At 39.0% G+C, this 24,234-nt stretch overlaps 1 protein-coding gene across 9 annotated transcripts in view; it reads right to left on the bottom strand.

Annotated features, from left to right (window-relative positions):
- Window positions 1-2,873: 2,873 nt before the first annotated feature.
- The window catches only part of DENND5A (DENN domain containing 5A), a 66,069-nt gene continuing 44,708 nt past the window's right edge, over window positions 2,874-24,234 (bottom strand). For 8 of the 9 annotated variants that reach the window (XM_053391489.1, XM_053391506.1, XM_053391512.1 and 5 more), the window contains 11 exons: window positions 21,923-22,007; window positions 20,619-20,703; window positions 18,203-18,331; window positions 16,547-16,668; window positions 15,615-15,760; window positions 15,021-15,139; window positions 12,405-12,586; window positions 11,481-11,563; window positions 9,567-9,690; window positions 9,204-9,372; window positions 2,874-5,184 (listed from right to left, as the gene is read on the bottom strand). In XM_053391489.1, the coding sequence (XP_053247464.1) occupies window positions 5,001-5,184; window positions 9,204-9,372; window positions 9,567-9,690; window positions 11,481-11,563; window positions 12,405-12,586; window positions 15,021-15,139; window positions 15,615-15,760; window positions 16,547-16,668; window positions 18,203-18,331; window positions 20,619-20,703; window positions 21,923-22,007 (1,428 nt within the window). In that variant the 3' untranslated portion in view covers window positions 2,874-5,000. Of the gene's footprint in view, window positions 5,185-9,203; window positions 9,373-9,566; window positions 9,691-11,480; window positions 11,564-12,404; window positions 12,587-15,020; window positions 15,140-15,614; window positions 15,761-16,546; window positions 16,669-18,202; window positions 18,332-20,618; window positions 20,704-21,922; window positions 22,008-24,234 lie in introns of those variants that run through there. The other variant, XM_053391554.1, reaches the window with a different exon arrangement.

Raw genomic sequence — 24,234 nt, 5'->3', positions numbered from 1 at the left:
TCTGTTGGTCCTATGAGAAGAAAGCTTTATTGTAGTATAGCAAAGTAAGCTGCATCTGGACATACGTTTAGATTTACAACCCGAAAAATAGAAAAATTAGAAAAATTATATACTGCATTTTCTTTTCTAGTTCTATAAACTACAATGACTAGTTTTAAAACAGATTATTATTAGCATTATTAAACTTGATTCTGCATTTTGAAGATAAACTACCAATCTCTAGGTATAAAAGGAACTTCAAACATGAGAAGTAAATAAACAATTTGCAGCTAATTTGTCAACTCTCCATCTTGAACTATGGCTACAGAAATCTTCCAAAATATATTCACTCTTGCTAAGAACTTAATCAGCAAAAGCAATTATGGTCTGTCTGTTTTGCTCTCTGGCCTGGTTCACACATCACACTAAACCGAACAATGACCTAGGGTATATGCATGGAGAGGAAATCACTGCCACTTTGCTACTGCTTGGTTGTTTTGCTGCTGCACTGTGCTAAGCTAAGCCATGGCTTGGCTTAGTGTGTCATCTGAACTTGGGCTTGTGATTTAGCTCTTTGACATAAACCATAAGTCAGAAACGAAGAACAAACCTTCATTTCAGCTCGTTTAGTCTCTAGAGAGCTAAACCACAACCCTTGTTCACACAACACACCAGGCCAAGCCATGGCTTAGCTAAGCACAGTGCAGCAGCAAAATGACTGGAGAAGAGCAAAGCAGCCACTTTCCTCCTTAGGAGCCTAAATGCTCATGCATTATCACTAAACTGTGGTTTGGATTAACATGATGTGCGAACCAGGTTGATCCCGCTCTCGCGCTCGCGCTCTCTCTCTCTCTCTCTCTCTCTATCTCTCTGTCACACACACACACACAAAGCAATAGACTATTAGAGTTCATAGTATAGTCTAAAAATGACTTAATAGTCTAAATTACAAACAGCCTAAAAATTATTTTGCAATGCAGAAATATAGCTGAGTTCATAAGCATTTTAAATGTTGATATGATTTAAAAGCTTATGAGCTATGAAAGAGAAGTTCTTTAATTAAAGAGAATTGAACATCACTACCTTAAAGTTAAATAAAAATAACCCATTTTAACTATGGGATAAGGCTTGCTAATTAATACAAAGCAGTTTTTGCATTTTCATATAAATCTATGCAGGTGCTTAGATAAAAACAGAGTTATGAAGAGGAATTTTGTTAGCCTTTATGTTTTTGACAGGAATGATTTTGCAGCCTACAGCAACTGCATTGTCAGAATTTGTGAATTGGGAGGGCATTAAAGAGAATAGCTCATCTACTGCATTTACTTCTCTTAGGCATGCTTGCAGTTGTGGGAGGACAACCATGTTTGAGCCAATTCTACATCTGTTACGACTCACATTTAAAAATGCAACTACATACAGTACACCAACTTTGAAACAAATAACTTTCCCACATTCATAATTTTCTGTTTGAGCAGCTGAATGTAATTTTTGAAAAGTTATATCAGTTTTAAAAGCAGTTTGCTCTGCAGCATGGTGTCAGAAGTGCCTGCAGGAGCCAGGCCCTGTGACCAGTAGGGCTTTGCAGGACTGGGGCCTTCCTAAGTTTGTTCTGGAGAGGCAAGGCACGGCCGCACAGGTGAGGCCGCTTGGTAACTCACTGCACCTGGTGGCAAGTGCCAGGTAGGGATATAAGGTCAGCATTTCCCTTCAGCTCTTGGCCACAGCAACACATTTCCTGCCTTGCTGCATTTGGCTTCTTGCTTCCTGATCCTCGGACCTCGGCTTTTAGACTCCTTGCTTCTCGACCCTTGGACCCTCGACTTCGTGACTCCTTGCTTCTTGACTTTGTGACTCCTTGCTTCTCGACCCTCGGACCCTTGACTTTGTGACTCCCTGCTTCCTGACCCTCGGACCCCTGGCTTCTGGACTCCTGTTCCTGCTCCCACCCTGCCATCTTGCCCCTGGTCCCAACATCCTCAGCCGGGACTTCGATCGCCCGTAGATGGACAGTGACATATGGGGCTTCATATCTGAAAACTTCAAATTTACAGCTATCTTGAATAAACAGATTTGTTTTGTAGTTGTTTGATATATCTTGCCTGGCAATGATCTATCACAAGAGTCTTGAAGTTCTAGAACTGTGCAGCAAAACCTTTCCCAATGGTCAGCCAGTCTCCTGTATTTCCTGGTGGCATCTGAGAAAGCATTGGTGGTGGAGGTACTGCTTTAAAAAAAATCAGACTGGCTGGGGTGGTACCACCCAGGAGCTCTCAGTGACTTCCACTGCTCTTGGGGATTCCTAGCCATCTTCACTGGAGAACACAGGGGCAGGTTTGAGTGCTTGTGTCCACCTACCTCCTCTGATCTCCAGTTCATGAATATTATCACTGATGGTTAACTGCTCCAGAAGGCAGTATAGCTAACCATGATGTCTACATACATACTTTTGTTATTCAGTTCTGCAGTGAAGTAGTTAACTGTGTCATCTACTATTAGAAGCAAGTCTTACCTTGGGTAGATACCCAATACAGATGATGCTGTTATTCTGCTCAATGCAAATTTTTCATAATACTATTCTGTAAAAGGAAGTCTTCAGAAAAACAACAGGCTTTTTCATTTTTCCAGATTCTTTGTGCAGTTGTGTAATATACTTTTAAGTGAGATAACAGAAAATAACATTCTGTTATTGCAGAACTAATGTCAGTAGAGCCATGCACCTCAAGACCAGCATGAGTATGTTTATCCATCGTGTATGTTGTGATAATGTGGGCTGCATCCTTTTCAGTCTCCAGTATGATTTTCTCAAATTCAACCAATTCAAATTAGAAACAAAGTACAGAAGCAATAATAGCAACTTTTCAAAGTAATAACGAAATAAAACACAAGAAAAGTAAAAATAGTAAAATTTAATACATGTGCTATATTTTTAAGTTACTGGAATAAAAATGACCACAAGATGTAGGAAATAAAGAATAATGCTACTTGTTGGAGACTGACAGTTGAAAACGTCTTTATCAGAAGTTAAAGAGGCTAACTTCAGACATGTATACAGCAAAGGCCTGTAGAATCTTGAATCTTAATACAGAGACCTAATGCTTGTATAGTATATCTTAGTGTTTCCTTAGCTCATTATGCATCTCCTAGGGATTTTTGCTGAGAATTCTAACAAGAACAGTTGCTTCTAGGCATTCACTAGATTTTTCCAATTGGAATTTTACTATTTAAAAAGTCCACAAATTCTGAACATTATGAGGGTATTCTAATATTTTTACACCGTGTTCACAAGCATCCAAAACCTCCAGCCTTTAACATATACAAAAATTAGCACACGAATGCTCAGCATTTCAAATAAAAATGTTCCATATGTTCTGCCTGTGAACTGGATTACCAATGGAAAGATTTGAAACCTTAACATAGCATTATATTGAGTAGCAGCATAAATTGGTCACAGTAATACTGCTCTCACTTACAGCCAACCTGAAGTATTTGCACCAGCACATGTGCTTGTGAAGCTGTTGTAAGGTAGTGCTAGCATTGCAAGATGACAAAACTGTGAAACAACTGCTGCTGTATCTGATACTTACACATTTATAGACTGGCCCAGTTTGCACATAATGCCAAGCCAGAACATGGCTTAGTGCAAACAAACAAACATTTGCTTTCTGGAGCATATATATTATGGCCACAGCACTCCTCAAATCTTGCTGCTGCTTAACCTATGCCTTTGACCATGGTTTGACTTAATGTTATGCCTGAACCGTAGTTTATCTGCTGCAGACAAACCTCAAGAGGTAAATCAAGGACAAGACATGAGTTTGGGTTTGGATGTAACACAAAGCCAATTTATGACTGAACCCTTTTAGCTGCAAACACTGAGGGAGGATTGCTGCAGCGCAATCTTCACTTCAGGAACCTGAATGTTTGCTCTTTTGCACTAAGTCATGGTTTGGCTTACTGTTAAATGCAAACCAGGTCAATGTTACATCTAGTATTTGATTAGACTGTTAGCCATTACATAGAGTACACACGGCTTAGGATAATCACTTATGGTGGTATCCAACTATTTCATACTCAGAGCAGACCCACTGAAATAAATGGACTTGTTAGTAATGACTAATAAATTGAAAGGCAGGTTCATGCCAAGACATATTTTGCTAACAGACACTCTTATTCTGGCCTTGTATTTAGGTGGGCTGTACTCTAATTAGGTTCTAAATTGAAAACACAACAGACATGTAACATAGCCTGTTAAGTACTGTATATAGTATTCTTTTCGTAGACAAAGACATTACAACATGATGAAAAGTTAAATAAATAAATGCCAGTTAAAAACACATTTATAATTTTCTCTGTGCAATTTCGTACCCATATGAAAAATATCACTGATCTCTGCACATCTGCATGAGTCACCCCTCAAAACTCTGCCAAAAATAATACTGACAACAAAAATTAAAGAAAAAGAAAGGATTTGCTAATGAATTCAGTGCTTCAAGGCTATTAAAAACAATATTTAAACTTTTAGTTTTTCTTGCAGAACAGTGACCCAACACGTAAAAGCCAATGATGAAAATGTTTATAATAAACTATTAGATTTTCAATTGGTGAATGACCCTTAGCGGAAATGGAATGTGTGAACTATACTTTTCAACATACAGTCTGAAGGCAAGTTGAGAGAATGCCAATAGCTTCTCACTGTGCCATTTTCAATGGCAAAGAAATATTACAGCTTTAAAATAAGCTGCACAATACTCATTATCTTAACCCTTTCACATGAAAGTGTGTAAAAGCAAATCAGCAAATAAATTCTAAAAGTGATTTATAGGTTATATTTTCCCTATTACACGCTGGGCATAGAGCTTTCATCCACATTTCCGTTCTCTATTTTGAACTTCTTTCCAGAAGAGTTGTAGCAAGTGATGTAAATGTTTGGATGCAATGTATTAGCCGATTGAATTTCTGCATACTAATAATGGTTTGTTCCCTGTTGCTTTTTTACAGTGCTTGGAGCAAGAGACGGATCAGATGTCTATTCCTTTAACGAGGGATGCCTCCAATGTGATGTTGAACTCCTGCAAAGTCTGCAACACACGAATCAAGGAATTCACTAGGGTATGATCCTTTATGAGTGCTGTATCCTCATACATCTGAGCTGTGATGGGGCAGTCTGCCAGCAAGGCAATCCAATGGTGCAAGAGGTGATCTCTGTAAGGGAATGTTTTGAAATTTCAAACAAGTTATAAAATATTTTTAATTCTTTAAAAAAGAAACTTATCACATTTCCTGGTATTTTAGTATCACAAATCTTCTTAATACCACTACCAGTTAGTATTGACAATACTAGGTTTAACTGGTGTGAGTTTATAAAAACTGAACTCTAGGTCAATCTTTTGGCTCAGTATCATTTCTTATTTGCTTCATATCTGAAATAACTTGGAAAAACATGGCTACTCGCTCTATCCAAAATGACCTAGCTGTGGTGGTACAGAAGGACTGGCAACTACAGGGGCATCTAATGCAATACAGTTAGGGCAGGCCTATCTTGCTATTCTTATTCAATAGCAATCCCATTATTATAGGTTACTACTAAACGGCCAGTATGCAAATTAGAAGCCTCCATACTGACTGAATTGTCAGTTGCATAGAACACCAGTCTTACCCTGCCATGTCTCCTTTCTGCTGATTTCTAGGCTCCATAATGACCTTTACAGAAGCCACATCAGGCAACATCAGTTCTGCTGTGTTGCCAGCACAGCAGAACTGGCATACATTTTGTTGCACTGGCATTCTAGATCAGCCTGAGGCTGTGTCTTGGCTATACCTTTGCTGCTGCAGGAATCCACAGCACTAGGCTGCCCTACGTCAGTGACAATTAGAGAGCTAGAAAGGATTTTAAAAACAATCCTGTAGCCAAATTCTCCCAAGAAAGCGTCATCTCATTCACCAATCAACTTACACAATTCAGACCACAATGCACCACAGACAGACTCAGGGGAGCTTCCAAAAGGCGTTTACAAGGCAAATTGCTTTAAAACGGCCCAAGCCACATACTGGAAACCATATGGGGCACTGGTAGTTTGATTGGGAAATGCTCAGTTGTACAAAATTTGCAGCCATGAAGCAATCTTATGGAAAATTTAACTGGGTGCATCTCCATGCCTTGATCCTTGTTGTGATGACCCTGATTTTCCCAATGAGGAGGGATGCAGAAATCAAGGCCTATGCATGTGAAAGGCGCTTTCTGATTTCAAAGGGCTACAACTAAGGTATAGAAAATGCCACACCATTCTCCATAAATTTCTTATAACTGTGCCCTGAAACCAAAGAGCTTATTTGCTGCCTCTGTGGTTCCAGGAAAGACTGTTTCACAAAAATTTCTGATTTGTCAATTTTTGTTTTGTAGCTGGCATTTATTGTACATCTGAGCCAGTGTGGTATAACAGATAGAGTGTTGGACTATGACCTGGATGACCAGGGTTCAAATTCCTACTCAGTTATTAAGCTCACTGGGTGACCTTGGGGCAGTCACTGTGTCTCTTTTTTTTTTTTTGCCTTTAAATTTTTATTAGTTTACTTCAGATAAAGAAATAACAAAGAATATGTATATATATATAAAAAGAAATATACAAACAAAAAAAAAAAATGAAAGCCATACATTAAATACTTCACATCAAAAATTTTACATTGCTTTCTCTTTTGAGACTTCCTTCAGCTTATCCGAAAATCATTCGTAATTATAATTAAAATTACGCATTTCCTAGCTTATATTGACATTATATATCTCTCTCTCTTCTATTTCCTTTAGACAATAACTCTTAGTGCTTCACAATGCTTCTTTAAATCCCAATAACGTTGTTTGTCCCTCACTTACATGTTCCAGGTAATCTACATATTTTCCCCAATCCTTGATGAACTTTTGGTCTCTTAGATATCTGATCTTTCCTGTCAATTTATCCAACTCCGCGTAATCTAATAACTTAAATCTCCACTCATCCACCGTTGGTATATCCTGCTGTTTCCATTTCTGGGCTAGTATTACCCTTGCTGCTGTGACCGCATAGTACACAAATTTGCAATCCTTCTTTTTTATCTCATTCCCTAATATCCCTAGCAAGAAGATTTCTGGTTTTTTTATAAACGTATATTTTAAGATCTTCTTAAGTTCAATATATATTTTTTCCCAGAATTCTTTCACTTTCCTGCACTCCCAGCACATGTGGTAGAAGGAGCCCTCCTGAGCTTTGCACTTCCAGCATTTGTTGCAAACCCTAAACATTTTCGATAGTTTTAAAGGTGTTAAATACCACCTATAAAACATCTTCATGACGTTTTCCTTTATTGTCATGGATGCCGAGAAGTTTGTACCCTCTTTCCACAGTTTTTCCCAATCCTCAAATTGTATACTGTGTCCCACATCTCTAGCCCAGTGGATCATTACTGCCTTGACTTCCTCATCCCCTAAGTTCCACTCTAACAGCATCTTGTACATTTTAGATAGTGTTCTCACATCGTTGTTTATAATTTCCATCTGAAATTTAGAATCTTTATCTGCGTATCCTCTTTCTTTAGTGTCCTTTTTAAACAATTCATTTATTTGGAAATACTGTAACCAATCATATACAAGTTCTTTAACCTGTCCATACGGTTTTAGTTTCCATTTCCCACCTTCTTTGATTACTAATTGACTGTAAGTTGGCCAACTACCTCTCATATTAATTTTCTTCACACTTAACACTTCTAGAGGTGATAACCAGTGTGGAACTTTAGCTTCTAGTAGGCTTTTATACCTTTCCCATATTTCAATTAGTGGACCTCGAAAAATATGGTTTTCGAATCCCTTATGTACTCTTCTTTTCCCACACCACAGGTAGGCATGCCAGCCGAACCTGTTGTCGAAGCCCTCTAAGTCGAGCAGTTCATTATTCGCTAGTTTGATCCAATCTTTCATCCAGCAGAGACAAGATGCCTCATAATATAGTTTCAGGTCTGGTAGAGCATAACCTCCTCTTTCCCTTATATCTGTCAGCAGTTTAAATTGAATTCTAGGTTTTTTGCCCTGCCAGATGTATCTTGAGAGCACTCTCTGCCACTCTTTAAAAACTCTGCTCCCCTTGATTATAGGGATAGTCTGAAACAGGAACAACAACCTTGGTAATACATTCATCTTAATTGTATTGATCCTTCCCCAGAATGACAATTTCAGTCTACCCCACATTTCAAAATCCTTTTTTATTTCCTTCCACACCGGTTCATAATTATTCTTGTATAAATCTATATTTTTGGGAGTCACCCAAATTCCAAGATATTTAACTTTTTTGACCACCTCTATCTGTGATTGTTGTTGGATTGTTTCTATTACTTTTTGATCCACATTTTTAGCAATCATTTTCGTTTTCCTCCTATTCAACTTAAAACCTGCCACCTCTCCGAACTGGTCGATTTCCTTTAGGACTTCTTCGATTGCTGTTTTTGGTTCTTCAGTCATTATTACCACGTCGTCTGCGAACGCTTTAATCTTATATTCATTTTGTCCGATCTTCACTCCTTTTATTCTTTTATTTTGCCTGATTGAGTTCAAAAGGACTTCTAGCACCGATATAAATAGTAGCGGGGAGAGTGGGCAACCCTGTCTTGTTCCCTTCTGTATTTTTATTTCTTCCGTTACTACATTGTTTATAATCAATTTAGCCTTCTGCTCTGTATAAATTGCTTTTATCCCATTCAGAAAATCTTGGGGCAGTCACTGTGTCTCAGCCTAATCTACCTCATAGGGAAGTAGTGAGGATAAAATGAGGAGTTGGAGAACCATGTGCACCATCTTGAGCTCCTTGGAAGAAACTGTAGTATATATAAATGTAATAAATAAATAAATCTAGCCTCCTTTAATATAAAATAGTTCATCTCCCTCTTCAGATTAATTCTTCTACTATTTGGAATAATATTTTCATATCCCCTCTCAGCCTCAGTTTTTTTTTGTTTTTTTTTGTAAACTACGTGCATCAAGCACTTTTAATCTCCTGTCAAGATAAATCCCAGTGATCATGTTCTAATTTCAGATTTCCAAAGTGGCAGAATAAGTGTAAGGATATGTAATTTGGTCAAAGGACTCAAAATCTGGACATCAAAACAGTAATAAAAGAAAACTGATCAGTGTGAAAGCAACTCTGTCACATTAGACCAGGCAATTATATACAAATGAAAATATGCTTATGGAAATACAATACCTGGCTCCAAGGCACACCAACATCTGAAACTTGCCATCTTTCCCAATGTTTCTAGGAGTGTTGTTGATGGCTGTGACAAAGCGACAAAAACTCCTGGCCCTTTTCTGCCAGTTTTCCTCTGGGACCAATTCATTTTGCTCTAGAGCCTCATAATATCCTTGTGCTTTTTCTGGAGACAGAGTCATATAGCATAATGATCAGATCAGTAGAAAAACTCAAAACCTTCCTCACATATTGGTGGCAGTATAATTATTTATACAATTAATAAAATATTTGAAGATGGCTATAATTTCACTTCTATTTTCCAGTCTAAACATACCCACTCCTTCAACCTTTTCCCATAAGAAGGTTTTCTGTACTTACCTAGAAAGTCCCAAATGAAGACATTTTTGAAGAGCCTGGGGGATTTAAATCCATGCTGAAACACCTGCTCAAGAGCTGAGACAAGCCCACCTTCACCACACAGCAAAAGTGTTAAACTGCCTCTCTGCCAATGTGATATAAAATAAATATTAGTTTTGAGATGTTTAGCCATGGTATATTATGAATATATCTGTCAAATTACTGTGGCTTTTAAAAACAGACTACCAATAGTCTGCACTGACTGAGTTTATCAGTTAGTGGCACCCATTAGAAAAACGCTCAATAATAAGATTTCAACAACAATCAGATCTCACAACAGCTACCATTTACTCACTTTATGAAATTACAAGTCAGCATTATTATTGATGAAATAGCTTTCCACCCTGGTTATGTTCACACACACACAAACACCTTTGTTCACTGCTGCCCAACATGGATAAGAAGCTCTCTCTGTGCAGAGCAACAGAAAACAAAGCACCCGTCCTTGGACCTTCACTTCTGTTTGATGAAGAGCTGGAGAAAATCAGGTGCCTTGATCAGGAAAGGACACTATTATTTATAAAATGAGTACTACAGTATACGGTAAGTATAACACAAGACTGCTGTTCCATTTTGTGGCCTTTGGCATGCGAAATCCCAAATGTTGTCCCCTACTGCTTTTACTTATACATGAAACCACCGGGGAAGGTCATCCAGAGGTTTAGGTTGAGATGCCATCTATTTGCTGATGACATTTCATTTTCTCCCATTATTCAAAACCCAGGGAGGCAATGGAAATAATAAATTAGTGTCTGGCATTGGTCCTGAACTGAATTGAACCTTAATCCAAACAAGGTAGAGGTACTGTTGTTCAGGAGTTTTGAAGATATGGAAGAAGTTGCCTCAAACATCATTATTGGAACATGTAATTCTAATGTTGTTTAACTTTACTGACTACTTATTTGTTTGCTCAGTTTGAAGTACTTGGCCTTTAAAACCCCAAATGGATTTGGACCAGATTACTGCAAGGACTATCTGCCTCACAGGCCCTGTTCTCTGTGTCATCAACATCTCAGATGTAAGTAAGCACACGAGACAGAACCTTCTGGATGGTGGTGCCATGGCTCTGGAATGCTCTCCAGTTGGAGATTCATTAGCCCTTCTTTTTACTGGTCTTTAGTTAGAAACTGGAAATATATTTGACAGCCTTTTGATATGTAATTTCTGTTACTGCTTTTATATGAAACAGTTTTTAATTTGTAATGCTACTGGCTGTTTTTAACTATATATATATATATATATATATATATATATATATATATATATATGTAAGCTAGACTAGGAGCATAAATATGAGACACAAGTGTTAAACAATACCCAATCTACTGGATACCACAAGACAGCATATCTAGTACTACAAATCAGAACAAATAGAGAAGGGGTTTTCCAAAAAAAGTCCCAAATGATCTTTGTGATCAAGGCACAGCTGACAAATTCAAACAATTGGCATACTGTTTTATCAGACTTAATTCTAAGGCTTGGTTCAGATATAATACTGGATCCAGGGTTAAGTGACTGATTGCAGACTACAAGTGAATTCTATTCTCACATGCAAATTTTCCTGCCCCCTTTCACCTGGGTCCAAAGTTATTTATGACCTTTGTTAATCCTGGTTAAGACAAACGCAACTTTGGATTACAAATTTACTGAAGAACTCTGATTAAAACTGACATCAAGAAGAAATGTAGCTGCAAGATTCTGTATTTGGCTATACATAATTCCCTTCAACTCGTCAGCTGCATGTGCTCCCTCTGTGACACACTATTCTGCTGAACCAACATTCTTGTCAATTCTAGCTATGGTCTTTCATAAACTAACTAGCGAACACATAAATATAAACAGAGAAATATTATCAAGCTCAATGACAATGCTCACCTCTTTCTCTGGCTTGTGGAAGTGTTTGACAATTCCATTTACTGCTTCACCAATAGATTCTTGTATTTGACCTGTGTTTAACTCTGTGCAAGAAGGAAAACATGTATTTGTTTAAGCAATTATTTGTTTTTCACTTGGCCAGGGACTTTAGAAAGGAACTAGATCCAGGCTTATGCTTTTTACATTCTAAAATAGTACAGATTTATCAACATTTGTGCATTTATCTTTGGTAATATAGGGTTTTGGAAGTAATGAGCAAAACCCACCAAGCAACCACATAGGGAACAGCTACAGCTGCTTTGTTGGGTAAATAATGTTTGAAGGTGAAGGGGGAAACATTACATGAGGTTGAAATCTTGATAAATTAAACGAGAAGGCCTCCAACAGCAAGCAATGGTTACAACAGTAGTTTGTAGATTAAAATCAACTAAAGTGTTCTCATCCTTTCCTTCTCCCTTTCCCCCATCACCAGGAATGAGACTGACTCACATATTGTCAAACAAGCTGCAGCAAGACAAAAGAATATTTAAGTAGCCTAATGAAGATTTAAAACCAGAGTACTTCACTGTTTTTGAGATGGTGGAAGCAAGACATGCAACAAAATGTTGCAGAGTGGAGACCTGTTCAAAATTCCAACCAGTCAGCCATTCCCTTTTTTCAGGATAATCTGTTTCATCCCCACCTCACACAAGGCGGTCACTCAACATTTCATTCTCACTGAGCTATTTTTGGGTTTGTCCCCCATGGGATTCCCCCCCCCCATAGACTTTTTGTACTTCCACAAACTGTGGGGCTCCCCCAAGTCTACTAATATGTGTATGGATGATGTTCTGGCTACATAAATAACTACACTCAGAGAACTGAGTTCGCTATTACTATATGTAAGATTACTAGTAAAAGGTTTTTTCAATCTAACCAGCTTACTTGGTTTGTTGTTTGGTGATATTGTAACGAATCTTCTAATCATACTTGGGGACTGCTGCAAAGGTGGAGTTCTGCACTGCCTTTCATCTACCTCAGAATGGGATGTCAGCAATTCTCCGACCAGGATCCTCTCTAAACTGCCATCATCCATCCCTTTTCCAAGCCACCTCCCACATGGAAACCTAAAGACATGAAATAAGAAAAATGACACATGATGCGCTCTTAATCCCAGATTTTAGCAAGAGGCTATACATTAAGTGATTCAGTAAAATGGCTTTAATTTCATGCTGGGCATACTCCATTTACTAAAATTTCTCATCCCTGCAAGACTGGTCCAGCACAAGAATTGAACAGTATTAATCAGAGGAGGAGTTATGTAACTGACTAATCCACAGGGGCCACATACATGTGCTGTTGGAAACAGAAATCTGAATCTTCTGGACCATAAGCAAACATATTTTGGACAGCCAACAGATTGATTGGATTTATTGACCAAATTGGATCTGAACCAAAGGAACACAAACCAATGACTTTCCCACTTCTACGAGGCCCTGGCAGCCTCTTGAAAAACCTCTCACAAGAGTCAGAGGACCCTGAAAAATGGGGCAAACTGTGGTGCGGGGGGGCTGAGAAGAAAGGAAGGGTTTGTTGGCATTTAGGTGGAGTCACCATTTGTAAGCAGGAATTCCCACTGACAGATGGTGCCTCCACCCAATTTTCAGCATTCCCTTCCAGCTCCCCTATGCCACACCTCATGAGCCTCAGAAGAGGCATTTCAAGGGAACCTGGGGGCTGCTGGGTCTTGGAGAAGTGGGAGAGTCACCTTCCACCAACCCCCTTTGGCTAAAATTCCCTGGATGCAATCAAGTGTAATTAATAATGTTCATTAGATATGAAACTTCTTTGAGACAGGGCTTTTTTTCAGAACTCACCAGAACTAAGTTCTGGCAGTTCTCAGGTGGGTGCCAGGGGAGAACAGGGGAGGCATTTATGGTGAGTTCTGGCACTTTTTTCTAGAATAATAATAGTAGTAGTAGTAGTAGTAAATAATACAGTGATACCTTGGGTTAAGAACTTAATTCATTCTGGAGGTCTGTTCTTAACCCGAAACTGTTCTTAACCTGAAGCACCACTTTAGCTAATGGGGCCTCCTGCTGCTGCCGTGCCGCCGGAGCACGATTTCTGTTCTCATCCTGAAGCAAAGTTCTTAACCCGAGGTACTATTTCTGGGTTAGTGCAGTCTGTAACCTGAAGCGTCTGTAACCCAAGGTACCACTGTAATTTATTATTTATATCCCGCCCATCTGGCTGAGTTTTCCCAGCCACTCTGGGTGGCTCCCAATTGTGCGTTAAAAACAATACAGCATTAAATATTAAAAACTTCCCTAAACAGGGCTGCCTTCAGATGTCTTTTAAAAATAGGATAGCTGCTTATTTCCTTGACATCTGATGGGAGGGCGTTCCACAGGGCGGGCGCCACTACCAAGAAGGCCCTCTGTCTGTTTCCCTGCAACCTCACTTTTTGCAATGAGGGAACCACCAAAAGGCCCTCGGCACTGGATCTCAGTGTCCAGGCTGAATGATAGGGGTGGAGACGCTCCTTCAGGTATACAGGACTGAGGTCGTTTAGGGCTTTAAAGGTCAGCACCAACACTTTGAATTGTGCTCGGAAACGTACTGGGAGCCAATGCAGGTCTCCAGGACCAGTGTTATATGGTCCCTGCGGCCACTCCCAGTCACCAGTGTAGCTGCTGCATTCTGGATTAATTGCAGTTTCTGGGTCACCTTCAAAAGTAGCCCCACGCAGAGCGCATTGCAGTAGTCCAAGCGGGGGATAACTAGAGCATGCACCGCTCTGGTGAGACAGTCTGTGGGCAGGTAGGGTCTCAACCTGCGTACCAAATGGAGCTGGTAGACAGCCGCCCGGGACACAGAATTAACCTGCGCCTCCATGGACAGCTGTGAGTCCAAAATGACTCCCAGGCTGTGCACCTGGTCCTTCAGGGGCACAGTTCCCCCATTCAGGACCAGGGAGTCCCTCTCACCCGCCCTCCCCCGTCCCCCCAAAACAGTACTTTTGTCACGATTCAACCTCAATCTGATAGCCGCCATCCATCCTCCAACCGCCTCCAGGCACTCACACAAAACTGCATGTGTGTGTGTGTGTGTGTGTTTTCATAGCTTTGCTAGTGTATACAAATAAATATGTATTGTACATTGACAGTATATAAATTTGTGTGTTTAAATGGACAAGAAAGCACTCTAAATCATACAAGCCAATAGATAATGCAGCTTAATTCCAATTTCAGTGAACATAAGCTTATCATAGTGGATATAAACAGGAAGAGGCATCAAATCATACTCTGTAAAACAGAGTATATTTTTATATACAGATGAGCTTTATGAGAAACAAGTTTTGTGCGATATTAGAATATGTATCAGTAACTGATTTGGTCCCACAGGGCAAGAAAAGGAATACCTATCAGACCAGTTGGCCCTCTTAAGTATTTTGAGCAGCATCTGGCTCATTTTACAAAGGAAGTTGATGCAGTTATGATACAACATTTTCAATACATCCTTTCAGGCAATCCATAAAAAAGCTGAAATGCTGCTTACTTGTAAGTGTGACCCGTTACTTCATTTCTCACCATGACATATTCCACAAGCCACTTTGCATACAGTCCAGAATTATCATGTCCTATTTGTACTGTGGTAAGCTTTCCCAGGTTCTGACACTGAAAATTAGAAAAGGGGTGGGGGGAAATCTGCTGAATCAAAACAGAAATAAAACATCACAGTGACCATAGTCTAATGAACAGAGCAATAATATCCAAACTTAGCAATGACTAAACACAATGCCACATTTTAGAGAAAAAAGTAAGTTTACAAACCAAATGGTAAGGGAACTTTTAAAATAACACAATGGAAAGTCTATAGATAGTTTTACACGTCCCTCTCCAGCTAACATATTTTAATCATAATTTTCTATAGGTTTGCTGGGCTCTCATGGAAAGATTCCAAAAAGGAAGATACATGCAATTTGTATTATACAGGTGCACATATATTTTAGGTTGTGAACTGCCCTGTGATCTTCAGATGAAGGGCGATATGCATATTTAATTAATAATAATAGTAAAATAATAGAAAAAGTCCCCAGCAATCTTCTGATTTTTGACTTCTTTTGACTTTTATCTTTAGATAAGGGCATACCTCAAATGTCATCTCCAGTGTATTCCTTGGAATGTGTAGGACTCCTGTTTCACCCAGTTCTCCTGAAATGCATATCCATGGGTTGGCTGTGAACATTGAGCCACCAAGTTTTTTGCTAGGAATGATCAATATATGGTATGGAATCACTGTAAAACAGAACAAAAAAACAATTTGGCTGAAACAAGTTGTCCAAGAACAAATGCAAATACAATTGAAGCAGAATAACAAATACCCATTATACTATATTCTTAGGCAGAATACCATCCACTAGGCTTGATCTCAGACTCCCAGGGAGTGAAAGAAAAATCACTGAAAGCTTATTTTGGACAGACAGACAGAAGCGTACCAATGGAGTCTAGTGATGCTAAAAGAGGTCCAACTATGGCTCCAAAAGCAGCATGTCTTTCAAAAGAGAACTGAGAACTAATGACGGATCTGTCACAAGGGGAGCTCAGAAGAGAGCATAGGAAACTTATCATACTCATGCTGAGTATGAAGATGAACATAAAAAGGCAGGTAGGAGAAGGATAATGCAGAGAACTTATAAGGAAGCATACAAAATTGGCAGTGTTGGAGGTAGGGAAGATTTCAAATGCACTGCAATATGCTAATCAAAAATACTAGAATGTATCGATGAGGTCTCACTGCTAATTTACCACACAGAATCATGCTCAGCGTTATAAAACAGAAATTTGTTTGAAATATATTTCCTGTGAACAAAATTATAGTAAGTTCACACACTAAAAAAACAACCAACCATGGATTTTACACTTTGCAGAGTTACAAATTATATCATCTCATGAAAGGGGTATTGGTAGACTCCCAGCATGAGATATCTGTACGCTGTTATAAAATAAATGAGGCTATACGCATGTGTCAAACATGCTTTAAACCCTTTGAAAAGTAACACAACAATTAAAAGCTATACTTACAGATAGTTGTAAAAACATTGGTAAAACAAAAGTAATCAACAGCGTTGAATGACAGGAGGTGATACAGAAATTGCTCTTTTTCATCATCACAGCGGAGGAATGCATAGCGCTTGTAGAGTTTTCTGACAAAGAAAACAAAATTATATATTACTATAATAAGACTTCCCAGACAGAGGGTTGCTGGCATTTACAATGAACCAATCAATATGTGTATCATGTAACCACTAAAGTTTTGACTTCTAACTACCTTACTCCACAGATGTTTCATGTAGGCTTGCACCCACCTTACAGACAACGTTTCAATTAGGAATACAGTGGTATCTCGGTTTACGAACTTAGGTCCGTTCTTAGACCGAAGCGTTCTTAAACCGAAGTGTGTGCTTTCCCTAATGAAGCCTCCCACCACCGGTGTTCAGCTTCCATTTGTCTTCCAGGGCAAAGTTCACTAACTGGAACACCTACTTCCGGTTTTGCGGAGTTCATTGTCCGAAGTGTTTGTTAACAGGGCTGTTCATAGACCAAGGTGCCACTGTACTATTCCCCACACCTTTGCTGTACAAAAAAATAATTTAAATTTTCTTTTTAAAATTATCATGATTTTAGCCCCCTGTGGTTCGAATAGTTTGGAAGCAAAGCTGATGAAGGCTCAAAAACCAGGGGAAGCAGAAGCAAAGGCCACAGGAAATATAGTGCCTTATACAGATGAGTATTCTCCCCTTCGGCTACACCTTCTTCCATTCTTTCCCCATTTGCTCACCCATTCTTATTCACAATTTCCTGCTCTTTCCATTCCCTTTTCCTACTTTCCTTCACCACAGTCCTCATCAAAAGATTTAATGTTATTGGAAAAGTTGAGTTTAGGAAGAAAATCAGAGTATCCAAATATATAAAATAATTGTACACAATTTACAGCACAATCCTTTGTGTGTACTCAGGAATAAGCCCTATTAAGTTCAGTGGAAATTATTCCCAGGTAAGTGAATATAGGAATGCAATCTTATTCGGTCATCAGAGTTTTTATGGAATGCAAACTACCATGCACAAGCATTGTTTGTTACCTTAATTTTCTAGTTATATTTACCCCCATTCATTGCCTTGAACAATGTGCTGATGTAATTAAGAAGTGAGAAAAATGTAAAGAACAGAAAATTCATTCCTATAGTACCAGAACAGATGCTATAGTACCAGAACAGATGCTAAGGGAATTCCTCGGCTATAATGTGTTTAGATCCTACCCTGCCTCTAAGGTGCTCACAATAGCTCACATCAGGATTATCCCATTATAGTCATTTTTCATAAGAGTTATATTTTTCAAAGTTGAAACCAACAGTCTTCCAGTTTAAGATAGCTGAAAGAATTACTGTTTTGGAGATGTCTTCATCTAGTTTATTTTGGACTTTCTGACCATCACTATACAAAATATGTAGCAAAGGGAATGAACCCAAATTTTCTGAATGCAAACTTATGCATGCCCTCTTTGTTCCAAGCCTATCCTTTTTCAAGATTATTCTGTTTCTCAAGCAGCTTTATCAGTACCTGATAAAATCATACACTGTGTTATCTATTTTCTTTGCTAAAGGCTATGGCAAGTCTATTTAAAAAACAACTACCACAAACCAACAGATCTCCGTTAACCTCAAGCTGGACTCAACTTACTTTGTGAGTTCATGATCAGAAAGAAGGTGTTTCAGGTGGCGGGAAAGTAATTTCTTTTCCATAGAGAGCCGAACCCAAGCTCGAGCCTTACCAACATCAGTTTTGATCTCACTTATATTCTGGATATGCCTGAGAAGGAAAAGCAGGTTATTGTGCTGTCCTACTTTTTACTGAGTTAGAAAAGAAGTTGACAGGAATGCATTGCACAGTACCCCAGGCGAACCAACAGAAAGCCTTCCAGATATTGCTGAACTACAACTCCCATTATCCTTGATTATTAGCTATGCCGGCCAGGATTGATAGGAATTATAGTCCAACCATATCTAGCAGGCATACACTGGCTACCACTGTAATAGACATTACAGTCTAGTATTTTATTTACAAGTCTGCCCCATTCACCTATAAAGTCAGAGTGTTTAGATTTTATTCAAATTAAGCTAGTGGGTAAAGAGAACTTGGCACTGCCCCTGCCTATCTCTTACATCATTGCATTCCATTGCTTCAAACAATCTTCTCATGAGTCTAGGTAGCAGAACTGAGCTGCAAGAAAAATTGAATGAAGCAATGAAACTCAGTGAGGAAAAGTGGGAGAGAGGGCAGGGTTTAGTTCCCCACACCCATGTGCTCCACTGCATGTCGAAGAAAAAGAAAGACTGATTGCTCCACACACTCCTTTATGGAGCAAACCCATGAATAAATACTGCTGCCCTCTTTAGTTTGGCCCTAAGATGACATCAACAAGCAACTAAAGTAGCAGAAATAACCGTAAGTGCAAGTAAATATTGAAGTAGGATTTAAAGAGGTTTTACTAACCAGTGAAAGGAATATAAAATTGTGCAGGATGAACATCCCTCTCCCTCAAAAAACACAAGATATACCTAAGTGATCTTACTATCTATCTTTAGCACAGTTGATATCGAGGATAATAATTAAAAATAATGAGAATTTGCTTTGTTTTCATTAATGGCTAGGAACTCTCTTTATGTGAGAATGTTATATTCAGAAAGGCTGAGTGACTTGTTACATATACACACAGCAAATTGGTAATCATATTCATGAAATGTTTGACTTCTAGGCCTCAGCATTAATCATTGTTTCCAGAAGAGAGAACGTTATTAGAAAGCTGCTAGCTTTGTAAATTCCTCCTGGACAAGGAAGGTATGAAGCAAAGTCAGTGGGGGGTGGGGTGGACTGGAGAGACAGGGATGGCCAGACAGAGACCTGGGGGCTGGATAGAGAGCCTTCTGGTAGCCCCCATGTCTTAGTTTTCCCTCCCTGTAATAAAATATTTATCAGCAATGACTACAACAGCAATGTCATATGACATAAAAAGTGTACCTGTCTATATTTCTCTATCATACAACAAATGCTCAATAGATTATTAGTTTGTTCTGAAACCATTCACTTCTTCCTGCTCAGCATATATACCTACAGAATCTAACTGCTACAAAAGATAAAGCACTCTTGTTTTTTTGCATTCTGTGCTTATTCATATATTTAAGCTATTTTATATACTGCTTAATTACTAAAGGTAAAATAAGATCTTAATACTTGCCACTTGAGAGTAGTTGCCATATTAATGTACTACATATGCTAAAGTCTACTTAAAATGCATGAAATGGACAGGCACTCAACTAACTCATTCCATCAGTGGAAGGATTTCTGCTTGCTCAGCAGAATTTTCCCCTCCTGCGCCCCCTAAATTTGGTCTGGGTATTCTCCAAAGTCTGTGGAGCAGCTTTGGGGTGTGCACACAGAGATGGGGAGGAAGTTCTACTGTGCAAGTGGAAATCTCTGTGTTGATGGAACAAGTTAGTTAGTTAGTTAGTTGGTTGGATGCCACTTTTTAACTTTCAAGCTCAACTTGTTAACTGGGTTTTTCTTCCACAGTACACACATACATGCAGACACACCAGCCCTGGCTCCTTTGGGACAGAGGACAGGGCAGAAATTTAACAAATATAATAATAAACTACCCTTTTAAGTTCATTCCATGCATCCTATGGAATAGACTTGCCTATAAATGCTTATGATAAAATAAACTTAACCTATCCAATTCCTACAGCTTCACACAATTTTGAATTAGGCCTTTTCTCCACAGAGTGAGTTTAATTTACAAGAAGTCATTTCACTGTAAAATGAAAAACAGACACTGACTTTTAATCACTTAAGGAGAACTTTGGAAGAGAAGAATTAGAACTGCAATCCTCAACTTGCTTACTAGGAAGTAAAACCCACTGAACACAATGGGACCTGCTTCTCAGTAACCATTTTTAGGATTGCACTGTCCATCTCAAATCAGGAAAAAGAGGCTAACTAAAAAAGCTAACAGGAGCTATTTTAAAGTCAGCTGTACTTAAAATATTGATAAACCTTTCATGAAAGTTTTGTGTTTTTGTTGTTTTTTAAAACCAACCTCATGTCTTGGATGAGAGATACTCTTAAGGGAGACATTGCTGGGCTGGCATCCGACTTCCTTCTTTCTGAATCAAGTAGTATTCCTAAATTAAAGATAACATTTTGTATTAGTACAAATATTGATTTGTATTTACATTGGTAAATGCTTTCCATTTTAGCAATGCACTTAGTCAGCAAATGAATATTTGGGCTTACTGCAAACATTCACAAGAACCTAGCAGCCATCCCACAGGGCTCTTTTGGATAGTCTGGAGGTTGCTGACTCCCACTGTGGAGGAAGAATCCCTGGAGCTCTAGATGATATGCTTCTAGATATGACCCCTGCCCATCTTGGATCCAGATGATAGTTAATGTGTAATTGCATGAGGGAGTGATCACTGCCACCTATGGCCACTCCTAAAAAATATAGCCCTGGACCCATTGGTTTGGACTACCAACCAGTTCCAAATATTCTCACTATAGGAAAGGTCGTGGCAGGTTTTGAAACTGAATCACACTTAGTCACCCTGATGGATGAAATGTATTGTGATCAGGTGACTTGGCTTCAGCTTGTGTACTCCTTCAGAAAGAGCATGTTCATAGCTGGGGGTGCTCCTGGATACATATTTGTTGCTGTAAGCTCAGGCAGTCTCAGTGGCTAGGAATGCCTTTTACCAGCTAAAGCTATGGCCATTCTTGGACAGGGATAGCCTGGACACAGTTATGCATGCACTGCTAATCTCAAGACTCAGTTATTGCAGTGCACTCTATGTGTGGTTATCCAGGAGCCAGGTCCAGAAGCTCACCTGGAGCAAAATGCTGCAGCTAGACTGTTCCTGGGGACAGACTTCCACCAGCACATAGCTTGCACTGACTGTTCATATGCCCACCTTAAAGACCACCTGATTCCTTGTTCTTCTGCCCAATCAAGGACGTCCTCAGAGGAGTCACTATTAGTTATCCCCATGAGTCAGACATACAGCTTGTGTGCTGTGGACCTAACTCTGTGCAGCTCCCTCCCAGTCACGATCGAACAAACCTGTTCTCTGTTAACTTCTGGCACTTAGTGAATACCTTTTTATTTCAGCAGGCATTTTTCTGATTTTATGGTTAAGTTTAACTGATTTTATCTCATTTGTATCTTTTTTGTATTCTTATTGTGCAACACTTAAAAGACTTGGTGTGAAATAATAATATACATTGTTGAAGTTAATAAATAAATATAACTTAATAAATCTGTGTTTGGTGCAATCACTCTTTTGTGACTTTTTCTTTCTCAAAATGGAGAACACTGTTCATAACCTTCATACAAACTAACAATACCTGAGGTACTGAAGCTTCCGGATGTAGGTTTTCGCTGTCTATTTTCTTGGTAATGTAACAAATGTGACCACAAAGCAGACTTCCCCTAAGATTTAAAAGAAAGATTGTCAAATGCAGCATAAATTACTAATTTTGAGCATTATTCATATCTTTAGTTTTATTTCAAAAATGTTCCATATTAAATCATCAGATACTACTGTACCGAGACAAAATCTCTAAAACAAATCTACACACCAACCTTTTCCTATATTCCATTAAACTGCCAATCAGCCTAAAGCAAGCTATACACATCAACTACTTCCACTCCGACCACATATTCTCATAGCTGAGCCTCTATTGTGTACTCCACTACCCAGTCATTTCATATCACAAGAAGTCTGAGAAAGCAATATAAATATAAAATGCAGTATTCAAAGGCATGCAAAACTGGTATGTTATCCAGATTAACCTAGCCTTTGTTGAAAAGGTTCTCAACTTTACTGTAACCTGCCTTTGATAAAGAGAAATTTAATAAGCTATCACCAACGTGTGTGGCAATACTAGTGTTGTGTTCTTATGACACACAGGTGGGTGTCCTCCACTTGTCCTATCAGCCCCGGCCAGAATGGCCTATAGTCAGAGATTTATGGAAGTTGTAGTCCAGCAACAGCTGGAGAGCTATAGGTTCCCCATTCCCGTCAGATCATAATCAAAAGGAAACCCATCCCTCAATAAGGGACATGGTAATGTTGACAGACCAACTTAAATTCTACTGCCAGTCTCTGCCGAGCTGGGCAGATTTTACTATGCTGTTTTTGACAGACTTAATTTACTCTGGATATTTGGGTTATTCTTTATAAATCCAAGGCTACAACCCTATGTCTACTCAAACTTGGGAATAAGGTCCACTGGATTTAATGGGACTTATTCCCAATATACGTTCACAGGTACCTGCATACAATCCTACCTAATGCCACTACATTTATTCTAGGACAGACTTCTAATTAAAGTCCCATTTTATGTTTATTTTCTATATTCCTGAATTTATCTTCTGTTTTCCTGAACAGGCTGTTTTGTTTTAACAGAATTTGTTTGCTCCTGGTTTGTCCAAAGCTCTGGTCAAATCTCAAAGTCTTGCCAAGACACTTGAATTTGGATATAATAAAATACTGTACAGTACAATACAGAGGTAACGCATGTGCATGATCTTACTACAGCTAAGCTTCTCATTCTTTATGAAACCCTGATAAAACTGGGGCACCATTTCCTAGCTGCAGATTCAATGGATCCCCACTGGCCTCAGATATAGAAAGGAAAGTCTGCACTTCATCTATGTTGTCGCCAGCTTCCAAAATTTGATTCTTGACCTTGAACCAAATCATGGAGCTGTTCCTCATCAGCCAGCTACTTTCCCTTGTAAACAATGCACGGCAACCCATGCATGCTCCCCAAACCCTTCTGTCCTGCTTTAAAGCATCCACGTCTTTCTTGTAGAGAAGTTGTCTTCCAGATCATGGCTTGGGCTGCCAGATGCTGAGTCCAATCTTAACACATTAGGTACCAGTGTCCTGGCTCTTTCTATCGCCCAGAACAACAGAATTCTAGACAACCTTTCAGAAATCTTTGCATAACTGGATGTAAAAAAAGTGGTAGCAGCTACTAAAATGACTCCTAAGCAAGAACTGGATGGCCTAGTCTCTCATGATTGTTACAAATTTAATTCCTGAGTGGCACAAAGACCAACCAGCACGTGGGTTTGTCCAGAGCAATCTACAGATCATCAAAAATACTATCTGAAAGCTGATATCTACCTAGCATAATAGGACATAATGAAACCCATTCACTCATTTGTTGTAATAGGACCCAATTTGGCTCCTGTCCCCCTTCCCCAGCATTCCAGACTAAGTGTTCAGGTTAATAGCAGCAGGGTGATCATATCTGTAAGAGAGAACTCATTATTTCAAAGAGAAACATGCTATAACCTATTATGACTGCAGCATAGTTTGCAAGGCATGTGGAAGAGAATACCCTAAAGGACTAGTTCACATAGGGCTAATAACCACCAAATATAAAATGTGGGTAAGCTATAGATAAATGAAAAGAAGCATAAGAATAAGTGCAACTCCACACATAAGTTATTTCCTCCATGGAGATCACCACCATGTAACCAAAATCAGTTTACCTTAGAAGGAATTCAGCCCTAAGGAGATCACTTTGTCAGTTTCTGCTTGCCTGATGGAACAATCTCCCTTCGCCCCCCCCCAGTGCACTGTTATGGGGGTTCTCCTGACCCCTTCAAGCCAATATAGGAGTGGGAGACACAGGGGGAGGAG

Source organism: Podarcis raffonei, chromosome 1 (assembly GCF_027172205.1).
Source record: "Podarcis raffonei isolate rPodRaf1 chromosome 1, rPodRaf1.pri, whole genome shotgun sequence".
NCBI lineage: Eukaryota > Metazoa > Chordata > Lepidosauria > Squamata > Lacertidae > Podarcis > Podarcis raffonei.
Note: the sequence above shows the minus strand (reverse complement) of the source record. Positions and strands in the feature narration are given on the sequence as shown.